The sequence below is a fragment of the Oreochromis niloticus genome, linkage group LG6 (genome assembly GCF_001858045.2).
Source record: "Oreochromis niloticus isolate F11D_XX linkage group LG6, O_niloticus_UMD_NMBU, whole genome shotgun sequence".
Lineage (NCBI taxonomy): Eukaryota > Metazoa > Chordata > Actinopteri > Cichliformes > Cichlidae > Oreochromis > Oreochromis niloticus.
Window position 1 is genome coordinate 26,811,757 of NC_031971.2, and position 24,368 is coordinate 26,836,124.

Here is a 24,368-nt window from a genome sequence, read left to right on the forward strand (position 1 = left end):
ACCCTGTGAACTTTCATGGTGCTTCTGAAATACGATTGAACTCCTGGGCAGTTCCTTGTATTTCCAAACTGATACTTGCAAAATCACTATTAGCAATATTGCCACAGTGATCAGGATGTGTTTACAAATGTTTTCATTTCATTTTTTGAGATTTTTTGAGATTTTTCTGGTTGATTAAAAGCACCGAGGCCAAAAGAGAGCACTGTGTAGCTCAGTGGAGCCTGGAGATGCAGCTCTGTTTAGCACACACACACACACACACACACACACAGGCACAAAGTGGAGAGTAGTTTGAGTGATTTTGGCTCGGGTTTATTTTCAGGTGCGCAACATTGTGACAAATACTTTTAGAATGGCACGTTTCTTTCATAGTTATCTCCGCCAGGGAGGTTATGTTTCTGGTAGCATTTGCATGCGTGTCGTTCAGTCTCTGCACACAATAGTGGAAAAAGTTTTGAACAAATTCTGATTCAGCTTTGTAAGGGTGCAGACTGAGGTCATGTTATCAATTTGTTCAAATTTGTCTTACAGCCACCAAAGTCTTAAAAGTCAGTTTTGTGATTTATTGGTTGAAAATTAACACAAAAAAACCTTAGAAATGATTCTTACAAGTGTCATGTCTATTGTCAACATACAGAAAGTACTGTGTTAAAATTTAAAATACACTACATTTGACCTTTGACCTCTCGTTGAAGGTCAAAATGAGACATATTTAGGTTATTAAAACTGGCTTTTACTGCCATTGTTTGTATTGAAAATATGGGGAATGATCTATAAAAGCGGTCCCCAACCCCCGGGCCACGAGTCGTTTGGTACCGGGCCGCGAGAGCTGAGGCTGTGGTGTGAAATTTATGGTTTGTAGTTGTGTCTTATTTTGAAAGAAATATTTACGCGTTACCATAGCGACCAGAGAGATTAAGGGGCAGAGAGGAGGATGTTACTCTCAGTGTTGTTGGCGCATTTCAGGAGGACGCTGCTGTTAAAGTTACACAATTACACAGTGAATTTGCATTTATTAATATATTTACAAATTACCACAGTTTTTGTCTTGGTCATATCATTTTATTTTGTTGTATTTATCCGCGACACCTTAAAGGCCGGTCCGTGAAAATATTGTCTGACATTAACGCGGTCCGTGGCGCAGAAAAGGTTGGGGACCTTGACTATCTCTTGACTATCTGACATCTCAGAGCAAATTTATAAAGAAGAAGGAAAATGAATCTAAACAAAATACAAAAATATTCCTATAAAGGTAAATATGACTAACAAAGTGTGTAGTTCTAATGCATTTCTGAAATCTAAAAGGAGTCATCTTATCCATATTGTCCATCTTATCCATGTTCCCGTTTCAGTGCAGCTAGCCAAACAATCTTTTTCTGTTGTAAATATATCTGAGACCTGCTGGTGTCTTGAGCTACTTTTATTTTTGTTAATAAATGCTTTATAAAGCATAAATAGTCCTCATTTTGCATGAACTCACACAAAATACTTAACTCACCTGTAACTGCCTGAATTAACCATGAATTACAATATGAAATAAGTATTAATAAAACCTTTTTTCAACACACTCACAAAAAGCTTATAACACTTTATAAATGATCAATTAACCGCTTATTAATACCTTACTAATGTTTAATAGTGTGACATTATTATAAAGTGCTATATGACTCACTCAAAACAAAAGGATTCATAAACTTCCAAAAACTCAAAGCCCGGGTCCAAAACCTCAGCTTTCATGCACTCCCTGAGCTCAAACAGAAGGGTTAGCAATATAAAACTCACTAATATGATTTCTGGCTGTGCAGCGCCACCCTCTGGTTAAACCGTCTTTTTGCAAGGAAATACACTGTATACTGCTAGCTGTACTGATCAAATGTATTACTGCAGCTTTGGTTATACTCTTACCTGTAATTCATTAATATGTGATATTATGTGCACATTTATTTACAGCTTAGATTTATCTAATGTAAATGTAATCATTACACCTCAAGGTTACTTAGCGTATTTGATACATGTTGTATTTTTTGTTTAGTTTGTTTTTATCATTTGTTTTGTTCAGTTTTTTTCCTAGTATAAGCAGTTTGAGGTATACTAATATTTGTGGGTTTTGTTTTTTGGGGAGTTTGTAATATTTGTTTCTTTGTCTGGTGAAGGAAGTTCAGTATTAAAACTCTTACTTATTTAGAAACTCCCAGCCCCCAAACAGAGAACGTTGTCTGCCCATGTGAGCACAGAAGTCCAAGGTCTATGTGTGGATGGACTTTGATTTTTTTCCTCTACAGCACACAGAAACAGAACTTTGACACCGACTGGCAAAACTACAGGATTTAATTACACCTCTCACTCTAATAGCAGTGGAGCAGCTTCTGTATCAAATAAATGATCACAACCCAGATGCCACCTTAACAGCACTGCAATTAAAAACCTTTTATTACTGTTGCACAACTCTTAATTAGTGATACAACATAATGAGCTCTGCCAACACCCTCATTTGCGTCGTGTTTATGTGCTGCTGCTATCCCTCCTGCAGACAGAAATACAGAAGTGTGCTCCATGTGCAAGTTCCAGTAAAAGTACTGCACCAGTAAGGAAAGCAGATATTGGCTATAAAATCCACCAAGGTCCTTTCGACAGGACAGAGATGTTTTCAGTGTCCCAGTGTCTTATATAAATTAAGCCGGATGAATATAAAATGACGATAAGAAGTGCTCCGAACAAAAAACACTTAACTGAACATATCCAATAACCTGTAAAAGTCCCTGAAGAAAGCCCCGGATTAATCCAATCTATACACATATTACATTTAGTTATTTTTTTTGTATACTGTACATAATTCGTTGTTTTATGGTTTTCTCAGATGCACTAATTGACTTAAACCTGTAGATGGTGCTGATGCCTTCCACAGAGTAACCACGAACAAATGAAACAGAAACATGTTTAAAAATCAGCTGATGTGTTTCAGGGCTGCTGATACTCTTTGATAAATTCTTAATGGTTCAATCAGTCGCACTAGGACTCTAAGTCTGTCTTTGGATTTGACACCACATACAGTCCAGTGGAAAATATTTGGCCCATTCTTGATGTCCTAAATTTTGTTTACACATTTTCACCATCCTTCCATCCATCCATTCATCCATCCATCCATCCATTCATCCATCCATCCATCCATCCATCCATTCATCCATCCATCCATCCATCCATTCATCCATCCATCCATCCATCCATCCATCCGTTCATTCTCTTCCACTTATCCTTGTCAGGGTCACGGATGGGGGGCTGGAGCCTATCCCAGCTGTCTTAGGGCGAGATGCATTTCCACTAATCAAACAAATGTTAATATTAAACAGATATTAATTTAATTAAATGTTATATTTTATTTATATAGCACCAAATCACAAAAACAGTCACTCCAAGATCCCAACAATGAAATGCCCCCCTTTAAACGAACACTTGGCAACAGTAGGAAGTAGAAACTCCCTTTAAATAGGAAGAAACCTCCGGCAGAACCAGCTTCAGGGAGGGGCAGCCATCTGCCACGACTAGCTGGGGGTGAGGAGAGGAAGACGGGACAAAAGGCACGCTGTTAAAGAGAGGCAGAGATTAATAATAACTAATGACTCATCTCTGCTGTAAGTTTTTTCCATTTGTGGATATTAGCTCTCACTGTGGTTCGCTGGAGTCCCAATGACCTAGAAATAACTTTGTAACTCTTTCCAGACTGGTTGCAACTTTGTTTCTCATCTGGTTTGAGTTTCTCTGGATGGTGGCATGATGTGTTGCTCTTTCAGATCCTTTAGCCAACTTTACATAGTCAGACAGCTTTCTCTGGAAAGGTCTTTGTAGCGTTCATATGATGAACTTTACACAGTAAACAATCTGTCAGATTAGGTTATTTATTGTCAGCATGAGGAGAAATGGGTCGGTTTAAAGTGCAGAAGCATGAGAAAACATGCTCATGGGATTCTGTTAATGGTCCCAGCAAAAGTGAGTGACCTGGTGAAATCAAGTTGCATAGATTTTTACACCTGTGTTTTCTTTTTGTGCTCAAAGAAACACACAATAGACATCTATTTCATTAACGTAATTTCAATAAATACAGAAATTAATTTACCACTGACATTTTGACTGACGTCCATGACCTCTCAATGAAATACTATTCATTAAAAATGTTAAACATACAGTGCAAATCGACATTTTTGGGCCATAAACTAGTTATTCTGAACCAAAAAGAAAAAAACGAGTGTTACTGTCACTGTCCTGGGTCGGTGACCCAGTGTTTTGGTTTGTTTCATTATTATTATGATCAATCTTTGGTTTCATCTTGGTTTATTACTAACAGTGTTTTGTTTTTTTGAATTTTGAGCTCCCTCTTTTCTGTCCAGTTTGTCTCTGTGCCTGTCATGTGCTTCCTGTTTTACTTTGAAAGTCCGAGTCTCATGTCAGTGTTTCTGGTTTTGCTTCCCTTGTCTTCTTAAGTCCGATTTCTCCCAACTCTGTTTCCCTCCTGTCTCCCATTCCCTGAATGGGACGCCACTGTGTATTTAAGCCCTGTGTTTTCCTTGCACTGTGTTGCGTTGTACCCTCATTTTGCTGTGTGTTTTTCCTCTGTGTTCCCAGTCTCTGTAGCTCCTAGGTTTTTGGTTTCTTGTTTTCCAGTCCCCTGAGTCCTTAGTTTGTTAGTTGTAATCATTATACTTCGTCTTTTGTTTTTAGTGTAAAAGTGGTTCCCAGCAATAAAGCTGCACTTTCAGTTAATCTTCCGTCTCGCAAGTCCTGCAGTTGGGTCCTATCCTGCCTGCCACACAGCACATGATGACCATTACAGCTGTAATAGAACAAAACTGACATTTTTAATATGCAGTCACATTAAACACTATTAGACCGTCTCTTTGTTCGTCTCTCTTTAGTGAGTCTGCTTCCTGCAAAATCAAAACAGAAGGAAAATTTCATTTTGTGAAGACTTTTTTTTTTTTTTTTACTTTCAGGCAATTAACAATAACATGATCAGACTTGTACTCATAGCACTAACATGTAGCAAAGGCATATTTTATCATCTTCCTGAGTAATGAGTGTTTGTTCCTTATTGGTTATTCCTCAAAGAAAGAGAAATCATATCTTATTCTCTTGAAATGTTGCTTTTGTGTCCACCAATTTACAATACATTTACAAATGTCATTGTCCTGGTCATAGAGTGAAGTTTCTAATGAATAGTATATATTTTTCTCTAGTTTTAAGGTATCAGCAAGCAGTACTTAAGAAATTAATACGAAGTATTACGTACAACCCAACATTTGTGTTTAACATTATTTGGAATGGATCGTAATGTGAAGCTGTGCCTGAAAACATATTGTTAAATATCAACACTTCACCGAGTTCTTTTGATTCCTCATAGGCATCTGATGGAAGACAAAACACTGCTCAGTAGACCATTTCACAGTTTATTCTCTTACACAATACTTCTAGAAGGGAGATGCGTCCTGCATGACATGTTGCCCCGGATCTCAAAATGGTGACGGGCACTTGACAGTTTTATTACCGGGTACCCTATTCTAGTCTCTAATATCATTCTAACAATATGCAAGGCAGCAGTTTTGAATGTTATTTGCCTGTTGAAACCTCCCATCTGAGCCTGCTGGTAGGGAGAGTAGGGCACCTACTGACCATTAGTACTGATGATTAGGACTGTGTTTATCCACCCAAATATCACCCAAAGGACTGATAAAGAACATTCATTTGGCTGATAATTGGGTGGATAAACATACTGACCAGCTGATAAATAAGTATAGTACATCATGGTACCACTTTGTATACTGGATCTAAACTTAGCCAAGGTTTAAGTTACTTTATAAACACTAAAATCTGAATGAACTTTAAGTTTCAATGTCAAACCCTCTGTTGCTGCTATTTGAGCAATACCACAGAATTCATTTCTCTCTGCATTGAACTATGCAGATTTTAAATGTGACCTCTACATTAATAAGATAGAACTATCCAGAGTATAAGAGATTTTCCAAAAGTAATTTCCAAAAGTAGGGATGAACCTTTGATGATAGAATCCTGGCAGCGGATGTCCTCTTATTCGCTGAAATGCTCCCAGGTTTTTATTTCTGAAAAGAAGGCGTCTCCAGGGCAGGCGGTGTAGTTCACCGCCTGTCTGTGGCCATGGATGGTGAAATTGGAAACCAGTCCTCCTCCGTGTATAGCACATTGGACAAGTCGATGACGTAACAGGTCCATGGCATAGCGAGATGGCAGCGTGGCAGTGTAGTTACCGATGATTGACACGCCATACCCAATGGCATTGTGTCCCCTGGTGTGAGTGCCGAGATGATGCCAACCCCTACCCTCATAAACGTAGCCGTCAGACCCGACCACAAAGCTGAAAATGCAAAAATATGAGGGCAGGTGATCAATGAATGAGGTGGATGGTTACTAGTCTGCAGACAAATAGCGCAAAATGCTGAGAATTTATTCCATCACATCTGATGAATTTTCAGCAATACCGTGTTTTAACAGCATGCAGTTAGCATTCCTGAAAATTCTCCCGCTAATAACATAGATGTGAAATATGGCTACTTAAATGAATGTTTTGGCATTTTAGGAATTTTCTGTTGTTGTTTTTTTTACGAAGCACCACTCCCATGTTTATTTCCTACCACTTCAAGCACCTGTACATCTTACAACTTACAAAAATAAAAGTATAAAAACAACAATTTGTTCAATTAGAGGAATTATTTTTGACAGAATACGACCAGAATTTGACATTTTTACAGGAAAGACAAACTATAGTGATTAGTTTCAAGGGTCGTTGAAGGGTAGGCAGCACCTGTCTACAGCAGATCCATATTTTGAGGCAGTGACAGTAGCATACACCTGTTCAACTAACAAACACTGCAACAAAGTGAAAAAATACATTTCCCTAGATTTCCTGGTTACCTGTATCCGATGTCAGCCCACCCACGGTCCTCCTGGTGGAAACGCTGCATGGACCTCATGTCACGAGAACAGTTTGGGAAGGATAAACAGGGTGACGATGGCTCATAAGTGTGATGAATGTACAGATACTGGAGGGGAAGAGAGAGCGGGATAGGTGTACCCCGGTGGGGGTTTGCCCCCCACTGACAGCGAGGGATGATTTGAGGGCAGTCTGTGGGTAGGAGGAGACAAGGTGAGGATTAGGAAAGCAGTAACACTCCAGACCTTGAAAGGCTGCACCAGAACATATGGGCTAGTGTCTAAAAAAAGGTCTTGTGACAGCTCAGAAATAATGACTCAGTTTGTCCAGCATCAATGAGCTTATTACTTAAATAAGCTTATTTTTCCAACTGTTTAAGCCCAGTTTAGTGCACACAACATCTTTCTTTATGGTCTAAATCTGTCGGTGTTTTTACCAGATGACTGCTTGTGGTTGTTGCAGTTTTTTGCAGATGGAGCTTTGACCTTTGAAACATGGGAAACATGGGAGTGATGTTTGAAAAACTGATTACAGTTTATAGATAATGAATACAGCAGAGGCCTGCCAGAACTGTTCGGACAAACATGGACCATTGGACAGTTTTGCAAAGGGAAATTTGCTTAGAAGGAGGATGGCATAATGTTTGCACCAGGAAGCACTGTGCAGTAAGTCCTTTAGAATAATGTCATGAAATTGTTGTCCACACACTTAATTTTATCTGAGCCAAAAGTCTGAATCATTTGCAAACTTACAGAAATGACATTGCCCACACCAAAAGCAAGGCAGCTAAGCCAAGCATGGAAGAATTCCTTTGTAATCACATTTGACTAACTGAATGTGGAAAAACTGAAACATACTTCTTTCAGTCTGTTTTGTAAATGGACTGAAATGTTAAATGTTAACATTTCCAGAGTGAACTTGTGCTTTCATCACAAAAAAATGGAATGGTTTGTCTTTTTATGCATTTTAAAGTTGAGCCTTTAAACTAAAGTATAAAGTTTCATTGGATCACAGGACCAGGACGACTGAAAACTGAAAGTGCTGGCTTTCACTTCAAATTGAGGTTGTTTTGACTGGCCAACAGCCAAAATACACAGAAATGTTAACTGAAGTTAAAGATACTTAGGTTTAAAATATTTTGTGTTTATTTGAATTTATGGTGACATTACTGTTTAACCTACTGTGACGTTATCCTCTTTGGATCCATATCAAAAATACTTGTCTCATAAACAAATATAAATTTAATTCTGATTATTTTCAACTGCAAAGTTTGATGAAAACCTCCAGGGTCACTAGACTCTTACACAAAAGTATGATTAAATGTCTTCATTCATAGCTCACCCCAGTACTTCTTCACAAATGTCTCCAATCCATCTTTCACCGTCTTCCCTACCCCAGTGTCCATAGAAATCCATTCCGTCTTCTCCAGTTTCCAGACCAATGCTAGTGTCTCCATCACCTGGCTGTGAAGATCAACAGACTCTAGGATGGATCTAGAGAGCTCCCTCCTCCTTGGGCTAATCTGACCGCTCACAGCATCCATGCCCTGCCCCTCACTCAGAGTAAAACTGTAGTATCCTCTCAGAATCTCACTGAGGGCCTGTGGCTGTTCAGATGCAGTTAAATTGCTGAGGTCCGTGCCCAGTATAAGGCCATCCATGCCCCCACTGATCATGGCATCGGTGGCTAGAGTGGCAGGCTGAGACAGTTTGAACACCCTGGGGTGCTCCACGTTATCCCAGCACCCGTCAGGCCCCAAACGGTGAGATGGTGGGAAGTCCTGGAGGCTGAGAAATGATAAGCCCAGTGTCCTGCCTAAGGTGAGAGGGAAGATCCCAGCTGCTGCCACCCCTTCCATCTTGGCTTTGAGTCCTGATTCAATTCCTAGTAATAAGGGTGCAAGCGCTACCGTAGTTCCATCTCTTGCTAGAACCACCCCTCGTTCTTCTCCATGGTCCGTCACAATGTGGTGGATGGCCTTGTCAAAAAAGCTGAAGGATGAGGCGTTGAGAATGGCCGTCTCCAGGAGGTCAGCATCGCTGAGATTATTGGAAGCGCCCAAGAAATGGATGGTCATCACGTCGTCATGGCCTGCAGTCCTCCGCAGGGCCCTGACCAGAGCCAGGGGGGCCAGGCCAGGGTTGGAGTGTTCGACCTGCTGCACGGCTTGAATAAAGCCTTCCATGTTACGCAGGTGGACGCCTGACAACAACACAAGCAGAGAAAAGTGCATTAAGGCCTCAGTGAATGAAATGTTCAGTTACTTCAGAATGAAACAATGGCCCTTGCTCAATATCAGTTTAAAGCCAGTTTAGCAAACCATTCATTCATCTAATGTCTTAACAGCTTATGCAACTTAGAGGCATTAGAGTCCGTCTGAGGTGATATAGAGGTCACATAAGCTAAGTTATTACCTGGGGATTAAAGAAGGTGGAAAATGATAGCATGACAAGAGGTTGTTGCCCTATAACTAGCATGACTTGCTCACATGCTATACAGATGGGAGAGAAATTTACCAACACTGAGAGAATCAGTGGAGGAGCTGAAACATACAGCTGAAGCAATGTAGATTTAAGATCAGGCATTAGACACACTTCTATAGTATACTGAGTATGTGCTACCAAATACAGTATATTTCTTTGTCTCACTCATTTAAGACATATATTTTGGGAACAGTTGAATAGCCTTTTTATTTGATCAGTTAATAACACAATATTTTTTTTAAAAAAAGAGGGAAAGCTTTTTTTTCAGTTTGAGAAAGAAAAGAGAGAAAATTCTCGAATACAGATAACAAGGAACAAGTGAGTCAAAACACATCAGGCTGCCCACACAGAAAATATTCCTTATCAACATGCCAAGCAGGTACATTGTGGCCTGTAATGGAAATTCTAATGCAAGATAACCGAATGTTTGCATGTTTTAAATAACTGCGCTTACCTGTCGGCCTGCTGTAGACAGTAAAGAGGTAAAATAAAGCCAGAAGAAAAAATGTGAGTCCACAGAAAGCCATACTGCATCTCCCAGTTGGTGCTTCTTAAAGTGATTTATTGTTTTATTTTTTATTCTTGCAAAACAAATGAATCTAAACAGTGAAATATGAACGAATCTCTGCAATAATCCAAAATGTGTGGGCCTCCCTCACTTGTCTAGGTGTATTTATGTAGGTGTACGTGCATGACAGCAGTGCTCTGTTTCAAAGGGAAGAGTACTCTCTGTACACAGATGGCCCCAAATATTGATTTAACCTACAGCACATCAAAGAGCAAAGTTTCTCTTCAATTTATTTCAGTTTTCATCACAAATTTCTTTTTTTATTATAATTATATTATTTATGTTTCACTTTTTTTATACTTCATGCAGTTTCCTTTGTATGTCCCTGGACGAAAACAATAGAAGCGAGGGATAAAGTCAGTAATGGTTAATGTTTACTGTCCCCTGTCATATGTACGTCTGCTATGTGCTCACCAGTGCCGGGAAACAGTTTAGTCACATGGACAAACAAGTAGACATGGACTTGGTGGCAAAGAACAACACAAGCTGATTTGGTTTGTATTGTATGAATAATCATGTACATTTAGGTTTGTAAGACCAAAATCTTGAATAAACTTTCTAATTTTATTTATGATATAAGATAATGAATGGATGGAAAACTGGGTAAATAATGGAATAATGCAAATAATCAATAAACTGCTTTTTCGTGGAACAACTGAACATATTACAAAACTGAACAGATTCCACTAGTCTGAATGAGTCTACTCTGGCTGCCCATTGCTTTTAGAGTTGATTTTAAGCAGGGGTCCCCAATCCCAGTCCACGAGGGCCGCTGTCTCTGCAGGTTTTAAATCTCACCCTGGGTCAACACACCTGAATCACATGATTAGTTCATTACCACCCCTCTGGAGAACTTCAAGACATGTTGAGAAGGTAATTTATCCATTTAAATCAGCTGTGGTGGATCAAGGACACATCTAAAACCTGCAGGGACACCGGCCCTCGTGGACTGGGATTGGGGACCCCTGATTAAGATTTTACTTATTACTTTTGAGGACTTTTATGGCCTGGCTTCAGATTATACACTCAAACTGGTGTTTCTGCACCAACCACTGCACAGCCTCATATCCTCAGGGAGAAACTTAAAGATAAAGGGTGACTGAGCATTTGCAGTTTGTAAATATATATACACTTTGCAGTTAAATTAGCTACTGGCAAAAAAGCAATAAATAAATCCCTGGTGGGACCTCGGGGACTCCGTAGCTGTGACTCGATCGGTGGCGTCATGTGACAAAACAGGAAGTACTCAAACCTTAACAACTCAGGTGTAGCAATTGATCGGGGAAGTGCTGATTATAGTCGTAAAGAAAGCTGAGTTGAGAGATACTGATTTTAGTAACTGAATAATTTTCGTAAATGTCATTTTTGTGTTTCTCGCGTGCCTGTAGCACCTTGGTTAGCATTAGCAGTTAGCCTGCAGTCCAGTTGCAGCCTCACTTATAATAATAATAATCTCTTCAGTGTTTCCTCTCACAGCTGTCCGTAAAATCATAATGGAGGCTCGCTTCACCAGAGGCAAGTCAGCTATTCTCGAGAGGCCTCTGAGCCGGCCTAAAACCGAGGTGAGCGTGAGCGCCTTCGCCCTGCTCTTCTCGGAGGTGGTGCAGTACTGCCAGAGCCGTGTGTACTCGGTGTCCGAGCTGCAGGCTCGCCTAGCGGAGCTGGGGCAGCGAGTGGGAGCCAGCCTACTGGACGTGCTGGTGCTGAGGGAGAAAAACGGCAAGAGGGAGACCAAAGTGCTAAACATACTGCTGTTCATCAAGGTATACTGTGTGTGTGTGTGTGTGTGTGTGTGTGTGAGTGAATGAATGAGTGAGTGAGTGAGAGTGTGTGCGCGCGCGCACTGCACTGCACATTTGCACTGGCAGGTTTTCATTCAGACCGCTCACAAAGACCTTCCTCACTAACTAATAATGCCTTTGCAATGATGAATATTAAATTCAAGCATATACAAGTTTAAATACAGCTCCACATAATACTTGCTGTCAATGCAGAACGTCGGTGTACTGTTTTCACTCCAGTGTTGTGGTCATAAAGAACCTACATAAGAAAAGTCAGGTGTGAGAAGTGACTCATGTAACAGGAGAGCTCAAGCAATCCACGAGGGGTTTGGCCCTGATTTACAGGTTCTAGAGGGGTTTAGTATGAAGCAACTTTGAGAAAGCCAGGCTTTCTTTGTGTTTGGTGGTTCAGCAAAACCTAAAACTCCAGTCTGAGATGAGTGATATCATAATGTTACACCAGGTAATCGTTTGAATTCATATGTAAATATATTCATTAATCTGCTTAGTTCTTACATTACTTTTTGCATAAACAAAAGTAAAATAGATCTTAGCACTATTTAAATGACTACTTTTGCCATTTTCTTTTAAATTTTTATCTCAGTTGTGTTATCTTTGTTATGCCTCTACCTTTAGATGCAGGAAAAAGTCATTGCCTGTCACTTTGCCCACTTTCTCCCAAAGCAAATAATAATTTTTTTTGGATTGCACATGTTTTGTGCATCCTCTATCATCCTCTGTCATTTTCTTTGTACTTCTCAGGTATCTGTGTGGAGATCACTCTTTGGTAAAGAAGCAGACAAGCTCGAGCAAGCCAACGACGATGACAAGACTTACTACATCATCGAGAAGGAGCCCCTCGTCAACACCTACATCTCTGTTCCCAAGGAGAACAGCACCTTAAACTGCGCAGCCTTCACGGGAGGGATCATAGAGGCCATTCTCACCCACAGCGGCTTCCCCGCCAAGGTCACCGTCCACTGGCACAAGGGCACCACACTCATGATCAAGTTCGATGAGGCTGTCATCACCAGAGACAAAGTACTGGAAGGAAGATAGGAGGGAGATGGATAAGAGGCTTACGGGGTGCATGTGGCTGGAGACTTGTTGCCATTATGGATTCTCAGGACTCGAGTGGTATTAAAATTCACGTTCAACTATAAAATGAGTTCTTTACGTTAGAGAAGCAGGATTACTGCAGCTGTAAAGAAAATGACTTTACAGCCTTTCAGTGGAGGTTGAGATTTGGGAGGAGTTCAGAATGTAAACAAAACACTACAAGCTCTTTATTTAAAGCCTTTGTTTGCTCTAGTGCTCTTAAAGGGGTTTTGTTTTACTGCACAGTGTAAACCGACACCAGCGACTCCCAAACCAAACAGCTGATAGAAAATGTCCCATTTCCTCATATTAGCTAAAGTTTGTGACTGGATCTGTGTTGACAGGCCTGATGGCAGCACAGGTGTCCACATGTTTGTACTGCAGGGTCACCGCAACGCTGCTACCTCGACCTATTCAAGAGGTGAGGCAACTACATTTGGGTAACATGTTAACCCTGCAGCTGCTACGCGGTTAGCATGTGTTTATGCTAAATAATGTTTGTACATGCATTTTGTTATTATAAAATATAAGTAAATGTATAAGAAAATGTTTGGGAATGGGTGTTTTTATTCTGTCTTTTTTTATTTTTGGTATTTATAAGAGAAACTGTGGTGGTTTCACCAGAAACTAGAAAATTCAGTATTGGTAAACCAGGGAAGGTCAGTGAGTCATTTGTCTCAGAAAGAAAATAAAAGCGCTGTTCTTGTTTCTTAAACTCACAAATATGAAAGTAAATGTCGTGCTGTGAAAAAGTATTGACCCATTTCCTCATTTCTTCATTTCTCTATATTTTTTCTCATTTCTTTTTTTTTTTTTTCTTTTTTGCATATTTGTCACATGATCGTCACAAAATGTAATCAATTAAAAACTATTTCTTATTTCATTCGGTTATATTTGTTATATTAAATTTAAAAAAAAAAATTGATGATCGGAAACATGCCAGCATGACAAAAGTACAACTGAAAGTTAGAACAGGATAAAAAGTTCCCACAGCACTGCAGGTGGTAAATGGTAGAGTCAGGTGCTGAGGGTGGCCCTTTTTTAGCCACTGATCCTTATTAAGACAAATTAAATTTGTACTGCATTCAGTTAAATTTAGCATGTTCATTTTTTTTATTTTTTTTTTCTGCAGCTTGATTCAGACAATGCTTTGTCTAATTATCACTAACGAAATCCAAATCAGACAGGGATTGGAGTCCCTTTCGTCAATCATAAAAGTTTATGTATGGAATCTTTTTCATCATGGTCTTATTTTGACCAGTGTTTTGATGCTCACATCGACTCTTTGAACCACTTTTTCTTTTTCTTTTTTTTTTTTCCCCATTTAAGAAATATTGCTAAACTCGGGACTGTTGCCTTGAAAGCCGCCCCAAAGACATTATGGAAATAGTCCCATCTCTATTTTCCGAGCCTTTTCATTTTTTTTTTTTTATCTCTTTGGACCTCAGATTCTACAATATCCTGTAAAAGTACCTTAAAACTCATCTGTTCAAACAGGCACATATATATCCACTTTGCCTTTGGTATGAGAAACGTTTCATTTATTTACTCATTTGAAAACTATGTACCTCTGTAAATCACTTTGTACTGTTCTTGGTCTCAAAAATAAACTTTACTTGCTTATGAAAAAACAAAAAGTAAAACTATAATTCATTTACAGGTCACTATGCATTTATGTAGTAACTTTTTTCCCTTAATTTTTTATTGAGGATGTAGATGTAGATTTTGAATAGTTAAAATATTAAAAAGCATTAGATACCAAAGTTGCTATGGTTAATCAAAGTTGAACTAAAAAGCAAATCTGGATGTGGACAAAGAACATTTTAAAATAACAGCTTTTAAAAAGTTAAACCATACTGATTTTCCTGAATATTGTCTCTGATAAATGCCATACTGTAATAATTTAAGAAAGACTCAAGCTAACATTAAAAGTAATAATAATAATAATATTAATTAATAATAATTATTATTATTATTTAGTTATTAATAAAAGTAAGTTTCCTCGACAAAAATATACAATTACAGTGAAATAGATGTTCCTGAAGCCAGAAAATCAACAACAACAACAAAAATATCTATGCCCAGGACCGCTGAGTAGTATGGGCAGAACTTTGTGGCATCAGAAACTACATTTGAATAAGTTAAATTTGAATTTGAATCGCTCAGATTGAATCTGAATTGCTCAACTTGAATAAAAGCTTTTAAAACAGAATTTGAAATCCAGTGTATTGGTTTGAAAATGATCATCACTAAATTGAAACAGAATTTTATATTTAAAAAATGAATTTAATTTGAAATTGTACTCCATCCTTCTTTAAATTTAGCTCTTGAATGCTTTCAGTTTCACTTGGCACCATTCAATTTCAGTTCTTAAATTCAGTTTTGGGGTCATACATCTGGGTCCTTCGTAATCTTTTTTTTTTTTTTGAAGTCTTTGTCCGCAGAGTAATCTAGCACCGGTTAATAGAGCTACGTTGTACCTGCGGACCTAGTGTTACTGGGCGAATTTACGGCATCTTGAGCTGGAGCGGGGCACCGATTAAGCATTCAGAAGTCATTCGTCATGTCAAATGACCGGCGGATAAACTCTCACGTTGGTAATAAATGTATTACCTGTATAAGAAAAGAAAAAGCAGCATGTAAACAAATGATAGCCTAACAGTAACTGATATGCTTATTGTAGCTGTTAGCTCTTTAGAGAACTTAATAACTTGAGCTAAAGTGAATAGTTGGTTAGTTAGTCTAATTCATTAGTTCTGCAACCACAAAAACAAATCACAAAATGCACAACAAATTGAAAAGCGCAACAACAAATTGAAAAGCGCAACAACAAATTGAAAAGCGCAAAAACAAATTCACTAAACGCAAAAACAAATTGAAAAGCGCAAAAACAAATTCACTAAACGCAAAAACAAATTGAAAAGCGCAACAACAAATTGAAAAGCGCAAAAACAAATTCACTAAACGCAAAAACAAATTGAAAAGCGCAAAAACAAATTCACTAAACGCAAAACAAATTGAAAAACGCACAACAAATTGAAAAGCGCAACAACAAATTGAAAAGCGCAAAAACAAATTAAAAAGCGCAACAACAAATTCACTAAACACAAAAACAAATTGAAAAGCGCAAAAACAAATTGAAAAGCGCAACAACAAAAGAAGAATCACAAAAACAAATTGAGAAGCACAATTACATTAAGAAAACCGGAAAGGGTAGGTACCAGTCGGCAACAGGAGACATCACTGATTGGATGTCCGCGCTGTTCGTCTTTGGAACCGGAAGTTACTCTGCCTGTAGCGCATTTCTTTTGAAAAACGGCGGAATGTTTTGTCCTAGCTATGGGAAAAGTCTGGTTGAGTAGTCACCAAACTTTTGCAGCGGCTGTGGCGAGAGGCTTTATCACGCATCTTGCATCGGAGACACTTCACTCCCATTGAGTAAGTTAATAAGCATAATAAAATGTTTGTTATTTATTGATTTATTAGCCTAGCGTTAGCTGTTTCCAGACCATAGCAGACCAGAGGGCTGTTCCACTAAGCGAGCTCAGAAAATCGAGGCTCATTTGAAAATGCAGGCAGCTATCAAAATGACTGCTCAAGACCTTTCTAGTAGTGAAGGTTTGAGGGCAGTTCTAGTGTTAACAAACCTCGCAGCTAGGGTGCCACGGACCAGACTTGTCCACAAGCATATTGCATAATGAATGAGCAGAAAGACTGCAGGTTAGCCTCGTTCCTGGAACCGAATTTGGGGCAATCGAGCCTGGATTTTCAGAGTGAGCCTGGCTTTTGGGATTAGCTTGCTTCGTGGAACAGTCCTCTGAGCATTTCCACAACTGAAACGATAATAAATTAGTTCATTTATTATGTTTGGTTAACTTTAGGAACTAACACTATTATGTGTCTATACATTAAAACTTACTGGTGTAGAATTGTATTGGTCAATAGTATCAGTTACATTGTCATTCCTTGGTAGAAATTTTCTAGTGAGATTATTCAGTGTTGTCCTTATTTGCGTGTTGTGTGGACAATGGAATGTCACATGAATGAATGTCTTTAATGTGTGACATTGTAGTACATTTTTCCTTTGTTTCCCTTTAGCATCACAGACTACCTCAAACTGCCCGACTCCAACCTTCAGCACCTTCTTAGAATACAGAAAAAAGAAAAATGAAGAGAGGCAAAAGTTTTCTGAAGGGAGGAAGGGCTTAAAGAAAAAGGAAAAAAAGAAAGGTTCAGGTAGTTTGGCTAGCTCTGTCTGAAAACAAGTTGAGGTTAATTTTCTAATGACATTCTTTTGTTATTCCTTAGGGGAGTTGTGTAAAAAATGTTCAGTGTAGTAAAGCTATCCAGAATAAGAACAATTGTTTACCAGTAATTGTACATTTAGGTTGTCAGGAAGATCCCTCTTTTGCAGTTAATAAATATTCAAGTTTGAATAGATCTGCTTAGAGTCATATTAGTATCTACTTGGCCCATTGTTCATGTCTTTTTCCTTACAGATAAATGTCGGCTTGATGACCATTAAAAAGGGTGGTTTGAAGCCATACCGTGGAAAAACTATTTTCCTAACAACAGACCCTGACGCTACTGCCACAAGTCTGCTCAATCAAGCTGTTAAAAAAAAATGAAGGACTTTAACAAAGATCTAAAAGATGGACCTTTCCTTCTTCTGTATCCGGATGGCACTGAGGTCATTACTGTCCCTGGAACACAAAGACCATTTACACTTGAGGCTTATAAGGCTGAAGTTGGCAAGCCTTATCAAAGAATCACTGTTTTCATCTGCTTGAAGAGTGACTTTGAAGATGGTAAGCTGCTAATGTTTGTTTGGATTTTGACACACATTCCCTTAGTTTCAACAAATGCTAATTTTGAAATTGTGAAATGATAACATTACGCATAAAGCACCCAAGTCAATAGCATACCTACATTAAAATGGTGAATGGCCTGTATTTGATATAGCACCTTCTAGGGTTCTACAACCCCCCCAAGACACTTCACAACAAAACCAGTCATTCACCCACACACATTCACACACTGCTGGTGATTAGCTACAATGTGGACACAACTGTCCTGGGACTCACTGATTGAAGCAAGGCTGCTGTACACAGATGCCACCTATCCCTCCCACTACCACCACCTGGCATGGAGGGTGAAGTGTCTTGCCCAAGGACACAACGACTGTGACAGACTGAGCAGGGCTCAAACCTTCAACCTTTTGATTACAGGGCGGGCTTTTAACTCCTCTGCCACCATTGCTCCCTAAATTAGCTTGTATATGTTATGTTTCTTCCTGGAAACATGAAATTCAGCCATTTTTGGATCTACTGAGTCATGAGTTTTAAATGCTAACTTTATGCCTTTCGTATTAATCTATTATTGATGATCAAATAAAGTTTCATACATTAGTATGAATTTAGTTAGCTTAGCTTGACTTGTTTTCATGTTTTGTAGTTGGAGAAAACTCAGACTTGTCTGACTCTGACCCAGAGATTGTTATTAAAAGGCCCTCTGAGTTTGATCTTGCTGATACACTGGTAAGTACAATTTAAAATTTTTTATAGAGTTTTCTTGTTGTTTAGCCACCACCATTTGCCTCAGTTCAGTAAAACAGTTAATAGTTATATGTGAAATACATTTTGTGTGTGTGTGTGCGTGCTCGCGTGCGTGCGTGTGTTTGTTTGTTTGTTTCAGCCATGGGAACTTCAACATGAAAGCAGTCCTTTACAGAAAGCGGCAGAATATGAGTAAGTGATATTTGAAGAACATGTAATCTTTTACTGTTTTTTGCCTACACTTTGTATTAATGAGATATACACTTTTGTCATTCATTCTGTATATGGTTTTTGGAACATGGACTACATAATACTTGTATTGCTTGTTTGTTAATCAAGATGCTTAAATATTCTCAAAGTGTCAATTAATATTTTCACAGTACACAACAAAAATGCTTTTCTTTGTTCTCTAAGGAAGGGTGCTGGGGATCTTGTGCTTGCTAATGAAGTACAACAGGTAAAAAACTATTTTATTAGTAAAACAGTGCAGCAGACAATCTCCACCGCCTTTACTTTGCAATTAGATAACGATTCACTGTTTGCTGAGCCCCCAGAAGAACCTGTGTTAGTAATTTAAACATTTGAATCCAATTAACCGCCATCTTGTTCTGTACAAGACATCATGCAATCATGAGAGAAGTATATATACCTTTAAAAAAAAAAGTTTCCCTTTTTTTTAGAGACACCAATTTGCAGGCACATGGAATTATTGCAAATTTGGCACTGGAACTTGACCACAAGAAGGTCAGCAGGTTCAATATATCAAGGTCAGCTGTATGGGATGGAGCTGTTAGAGGATTTCGACGCAGCACATACTCTGACAACTACAACATGTTCATCAAGTTTAATGATGATGCTGGTAGCTTTGAAGAAGGTTTGGATACAGGTGGCCCGAGGCGTGAATTCCTCACACTTCTTATGGGCAGTCTGTGAAATCGCCCCATCTTTGATGGACCTCCAGAGAGCCGTTATCTTGTATATAATTCAAGAGGTGGATGTTTTCTCCGTAATTATTACAATGGAAATTTTAATAAAAATTGGCCTTATTTTTTTTATTAGCATATTTAATAGCAATTAACCATGATAATTATGTGCCCTGTATAACAGCTGCCAGGCAAGATGAGTACTTTTTAGCAGGAAAGATGATCACTGTATCCATTGTGCATGGGGGACCAGCACCACATTTCCTCTCCAAGAACCTGGTCAACCACATCACAGGGAATCAGAGTTTCAGCGCCACTGTAGAAGATGTGCAAGATGAGGAGATCACAAAAATTCTACATCAGGTAGAAAATTACCTAGGCTCAGGGAATGGGTTTACTTAGAAGACACTTGGGGCCAGTTTAAAAGATTTAATCAGGATAAAAGTTATCCGGGTTGGATCATATCTTGAAAGTAGGTTCAAGGTAGATTCTGTAATCTGAAAGGACAGATTTCCAACTCCCAACAACACAAGTGAAATAACAAATTGATTATTTTTTTAATCCAATGTTTGAATGAATTGTAAAAGTAGTGAAAATTATATTTTTGTTTTTCTTACAGTAAACCTTTTTTTTTTTTTTTTTTATAGGTCCTGAAAGCTGAATCAGAGGAGTCTTTGCATAATCTTATTTTGCAAAACAGCACAATCTTCCAAACTGCTGGATGCCTCAGAAACGTCAAGCCTTTTGAGAAACAAGCATTTGTGGAGGAGTACCTCAGATGGTACATCCTTGAAAGAAACCAAAGTGTCATTCAACGGTAAACTCATTACTCCTTTTAAATTCAGGATGGCCAGTTGCTCATCACAGCAGCCACTGACATTTTCAGACCTTCAGATGTATATGAAAAAACTGATTCAGTAGCATCCGTGTGATCTGATAAACAACAAGTTAATTCCTGAGCCACTGTTGCACGCTATTAACCTTTTGACACTAGAACTCTAATTTAGTATACATTTATTGTTCACAATGACCCATAATAATCATAGTCATGCAACATGATTAATTTTTCAGTTATTTATAAAAAGAGGTGATCCCTTGTTTGACACACTTGTTTATTCCAGTGTGAAAGCACTATTTTTTTAAATGCTAAAATACCAATGAGCTCTTCTTTTTTTGCTGTCACAGTTAATTTCTGAGCGCTATGAATTGTTTTTGTGTATGAGTGATTCTATGCATTTGAAATCTGTCCAAATTTATAATGAAAGATCTAGTAGGTAAAGACATTTAAACACAATTTAGAAGACTGCAATAGTTATAGCTATAAACCAATTATTAGTTATTTGTCTATCCTTTGCAGATTTAAAGATGGACTGGAAAGTCTGAATTTTTTAAGTGCACTGCAACAAAATTCCAGTGTGCTGGCCCCACTCCTATGCTTCTCTGCCAAGGCCCTGACTGCTTCAGAACTGGAGAGCATGTTCAGACCAGATCTCAGCCCAGCAGGAAGCAACAAGCGGCATAAGGTCTTAACACTTGGCTTTTGGGCAGATTATCTCCTTGATTGTGAAGGTTTGAATGACCATTTTTATTTGTTTATAGTTTTATGAAAGGAGAGGTGAGGAAATAAATTTTCTGTAATGTACTACAGTGTTTACTTTCTTCTTTCAGAGAAGGCAACAGCAGTGTGTCTGGAAGATTTGATGAGGTTTGCCACAGGGCTGACGGCAGTTCCACCGGCAGGAATGACACCACCACCATGCATCCAGTTTTTAAGTGTTTCGCCTTTTCCAGTTGCAAACATCTGTGCAAATACTCTGAAGCTACCCATCTGTGACTCATACAGCATCTTTAAGGCCAACATGGACTTTGGAATTCAAAATGCTCCAGGATTTGGATGTTCTTAAATCAGCAAGGTCATCAAGTTACAGTTACTGAGTTACCCTGTTAGGTTCAGCTGCCGTTGGCATACTACTTAACACATTCATGTGACAAGCAACTTCCATATTGTTAAACATTTAGTTGTTTTTTCTGAATATTGTGTATGTTGGAAAAGTGACAGAAATGCTGGACACTATTTGTAAATGGTTTTATTAAAGAAAATTTTAAATGTTTCCTTGTGGTTAAATGTTAATATTTAAATCCATGCCAGTTGCTGTATTTATGAACAATATTATATTCAATTTAGCAAGAGGGAAAGGAAACACTACTAACATTTAAAAATGAAGGAAAAACAGAAGGGCTGGAGCACTCAAGTAAGTCCAAAGGTTTTATTAGGTGCAAAAAAAGGAAAACTAACGTTTCGACACCGTGTGTGTCTTCGTCAGAGTAACTCTGACAAATGTCATTACAAACTGAAGTTCAGTTGGTATCTAAAACCCAGCTATGTCCTTCAGGGCCAAATACAGTTCTGTGGCCGATTCCCAGTCTTGTGGCTGCTGCAGTGTGTTTTGTTGTACAGCCTGTTGTAAATATTCCCCAATGTTTGGATCACGACACAATCCAACCAGTAGCCCCTCCTCGGGAAACGCATCCAGTTCCCTCTCCTCAACAGCAAATCCACAGTCTCTTGAACCATATCTGCAAAATGAAAATAGAACAGTGAAGGATTTTTTGCTGACAATATGGAACTATATAAATCAACGCATGCAGTGACATGTTATAAACTGCTCTATCATACTTATGTGTAAAATTATGAATATATATTAACCAACTTAAGCAATAACAACACCTTGCATTTAGTTTGATGCAAAAGGTTAATTTTGTTAAGAACTCAAATACCTGTGAGGCAAGAGATAGTTTGTTTGGAATCCCCCCTGGACACGATGCAAGTCTGCTTGGCCGGATCCTGTGTTTGTTCCAGAGGTCTTTGCATTCATCCAGGTCTTTCTGTAGAACCCCTGTGAAGCAGAATCTCAGCAAGCATTGGCGTTCGTGGCTTCCATTGAAGTTTCCAGAGTCTCTTAGGTCTCCAAAAAAGTCCATCCAAAACTGAGACCTGGGTATATAATTAATATTTAAGAATCAATTTAGCTTTGTTCTTGGTCATTTTATAGGGTTTGTTACATTTTGGTCCCATTTAAAACATGCCACAAATGGATGTCAAACAAAGTAATGCATATTAGTTTTCCATAAATATTGTAGCGACCCTGCAGTAATGTTCTTGTTAAAAATGCTGTATTCTTTTCACTCTGTTCTGTGTGTTGATTGTGAGGAGTGGAGAGTTTGGTCTGAGTTTTTCATTTTGTATTGGCGTCGTTAAATCTAGGCAAGCATGCTCATTTCGGCACAACAGCTGACAATGACCATTTTGAGTTCCTGCAATAAAGTGACGGCTGTTAACGTCTATCTCATCCAACTTTTCAACACGTCCAGCAGGACGCTACTCTATTTTCTTAAATGCATGTAAAAAAACAACAATCTGATCAGCTTTCACTGTAGCTTACACCTACCAGACACAAATGTACCCACCTTCCTCTTCTGAAATAAGACCACCATGACTCGATGCGCTGATTCCCAGTAGATGATCCGTAACTGTGGCTTGACGATCCAGCATAATAGTCCGTGTGCGCGTGACGGAGGGTACACTGTATTGCTGCCATAGTCCCATTCTCAGTCCCGAAGTCTGTTCGTAATCTCATTGGTATCACACCAAGACTCTTTACACAGTTTATATAATTGTGAGCTATAACAGCCGGGTTGTTGTTTGTTGCTCCACACACAAGCCACATCAGTCTTCTTGAAAAGCCATCTATACATCCTGACAGGGTTTCAGTTTATCATAGCCATCTACATGCCATATGTAATTGGGCCCCATGGAGTGATACGTGCGTCTTGTGAACCTCCTTCGAGTTCTCAAAGCGATTCCTTGAGGATTTAGTTGTCTCAACAGCCTCATAACTACATCACGCTTGACACGCAGCTTGTGTTTTTGTTTGAGAACTTGCCACATGGTCCGATATCCAAACAATTGTCCTGGTCCTCGAAGCTCGGACAAAATGGCACGCCTCACCTCAGGAAGTGGAGAATAGTTGCCTCGTCTGTACAGTCCAGATTCTTTTAAATGTGTTTTCAGTGTACGCATACTAATTGAAATGTCATGATTACACTTGAGTATATCCAGTATCACCTCGTATGTATGTCCTGAATCAAAAATATTCTCGAATAGTGACAGCTATGTTTGGGTCACCGCTAATGTTCACGTTTGAAAATAATGTGCTACAGGCAGAGTAACTTCCGGTTCCAAAGATGAACAGCGCGGACATCCAATCAGTGATGTCTCCTGTTGCCGACTGGTACCTACCCTTTCCGGTTTTCTTAATGTAATTGTGCTTCTCAATTTGTTTTTGTGATTCTTCTTTTGTTGTTGCGCTTTTCAATTTGTTGTTGCGTTTAGTGAATTTGTTTTTGCGCTTTTCAATTTGTTTTTGCGCTTTTCAATTTGTTGTTGCGCTTTTCAATTTGTTGTTGCGCTTTTTAATTTGTTTTTGCGTTTAGTGAATTTGTTTTTGCGCTTTTCAATTTGTTTTTGCACTTTTCAATTTGTTGTTGCGCTTTTCAATTTGTTGTGCGTTTTGTGATTTGTTTTTGCGCTTTTCAATTTGTTTTTGCGTTTAGTGAATTTGTTTTTGCGCTTTTCAATTTGTTTTTGCGTTTAGTGAATTTGTTTTTGCTCTTTTCAATTTGTTTTTGCGCTTTTCAATTTGTTGTTGCGCTTTTCAATTTGTTGTGCGTTTTGTGATTTGTTTTTGTGGTTTGCACTTCAGGGCCACCGTACGCTTCCCATAGTGAGATACTACTGAGGGAGGTTTGAAAAAAAGAAATAAACTTAAGCGAACATTATCAAACATATAAAAACTAACCTGAAACAAGAAAACTCTGGAAATTAACGGAAATTAACTAAGCTGAAAACAAATAGTCAAACGAAGTAGAAATAAAAACGAATTAGAAAATACAAAACTATATAAACTGTTAAAAACTGTCAGCGCGAGAGGGTTTCTGCAGGAGT

General features: G+C 38.6%; 2 protein-coding genes, 1 long non-coding RNA gene and 1 pseudogene across 7 annotated transcripts; 2 read left to right on the forward strand and 2 right to left on the reverse strand.

Annotated features, from left to right (window-relative positions):
• Positions 1-5,422: 5,422 nt before the first annotated feature.
• On the reverse strand, positions 5,423-10,136 carry LOC100697522 (N-acetylmuramoyl-L-alanine amidase). The gene is made up of 4 exons (XM_013268292.3): positions 9,893-10,136; positions 8,297-9,157; positions 6,937-7,147; positions 5,423-6,379 (listed from the first exon to the last, which is right to left on the reverse strand). The coding sequence occupies exons 1-4, from the start codon at positions 9,963-9,965 to the stop codon at positions 6,076-6,078; spliced, it is 1,449 nt and encodes a 482-aa protein (XP_013123746.1). The 5' UTR covers positions 9,966-10,136; the 3' UTR covers positions 5,423-6,075.
• A 1,055-nt stretch (positions 10,137-11,191) lies between these two features.
• trappc5 (trafficking protein particle complex subunit 5) lies at positions 11,192-13,885 on the forward strand. Of its 5 annotated transcripts, none has more exons than XM_019359664.2 (3): positions 11,192-11,288; positions 11,483-11,769; positions 12,550-13,885. In XM_019359664.2, exons 2-3 carry the CDS (start codon positions 11,500-11,502, stop codon positions 12,844-12,846), a joined length of 567 nt encoding a protein of 188 aa, XP_019215209.1. In that variant the 5' UTR covers positions 11,192-11,288; positions 11,483-11,499; the 3' UTR covers positions 12,847-13,885. The 5 variants fall into 5 exon arrangements, with proteins under 5 accessions (XP_019215209.1, XP_005470231.1, XP_019215208.1 ...); XM_005470174.4 differs by having other exon boundaries at positions 11,195-11,271; XM_019359663.2 differs by having other exon boundaries at positions 11,217-11,321.
• Positions 13,886-17,127: 3,242 nt separating this feature from the next.
• On the forward strand, positions 17,128-21,475 carry LOC109202399 (G2/M phase-specific E3 ubiquitin-protein ligase-like; annotated as a pseudogene).
• Positions 21,476-21,616: 141 nt separating this feature from the next.
• Positions 21,617-23,805, reverse strand: LOC112847076 (uncharacterized). The gene is made up of 3 exons (XR_003220404.1): positions 22,832-23,805; positions 22,142-22,358; positions 21,617-21,940 (listed from the first exon to the last, which is right to left on the reverse strand). It is a non-coding gene; the product is annotated as an uncharacterized LOC112847076 (long non-coding RNA).
• Between the last annotated feature and the right edge of the window lie 563 nt (positions 23,806-24,368).

What these genes read in the sequence shown, in the direction of transcription:
- LOC100697522 (XM_013268292.3), bottom strand. Translation starts at nt 9,965, where the DNA reads ATGGCTTTCTGTGGACTCACATTTTTTCTTCTGGCTTTATTTTACCTC. An exon ending in TGTCTACAGCAGGCCGACAG is followed by an intron (nt 9,158 to 9,892) that starts GTAAGCGCAGTT and finishes TGTTGTTGTCAG; the next exon opens with GCGTCCACCTGCGTAACATG. An exon ending in TGGGCTGACATCGGATACAG is followed by an intron (nt 6,380 to 6,936) that starts GTAACCAGGAAA and finishes TTGCATTTTCAG; the next exon opens with CTTTGTGGTCGGGTCTGACG.
- trappc5 (XM_025907803.1), top strand. An exon ending in ACATACTGCTGTTCATCAAG is followed by an intron (nt 11,770 to 12,549) that starts GTATACTGTGTG and finishes TGTACTTCTCAG; the next exon opens with GTATCTGTGTGGAGATCACT.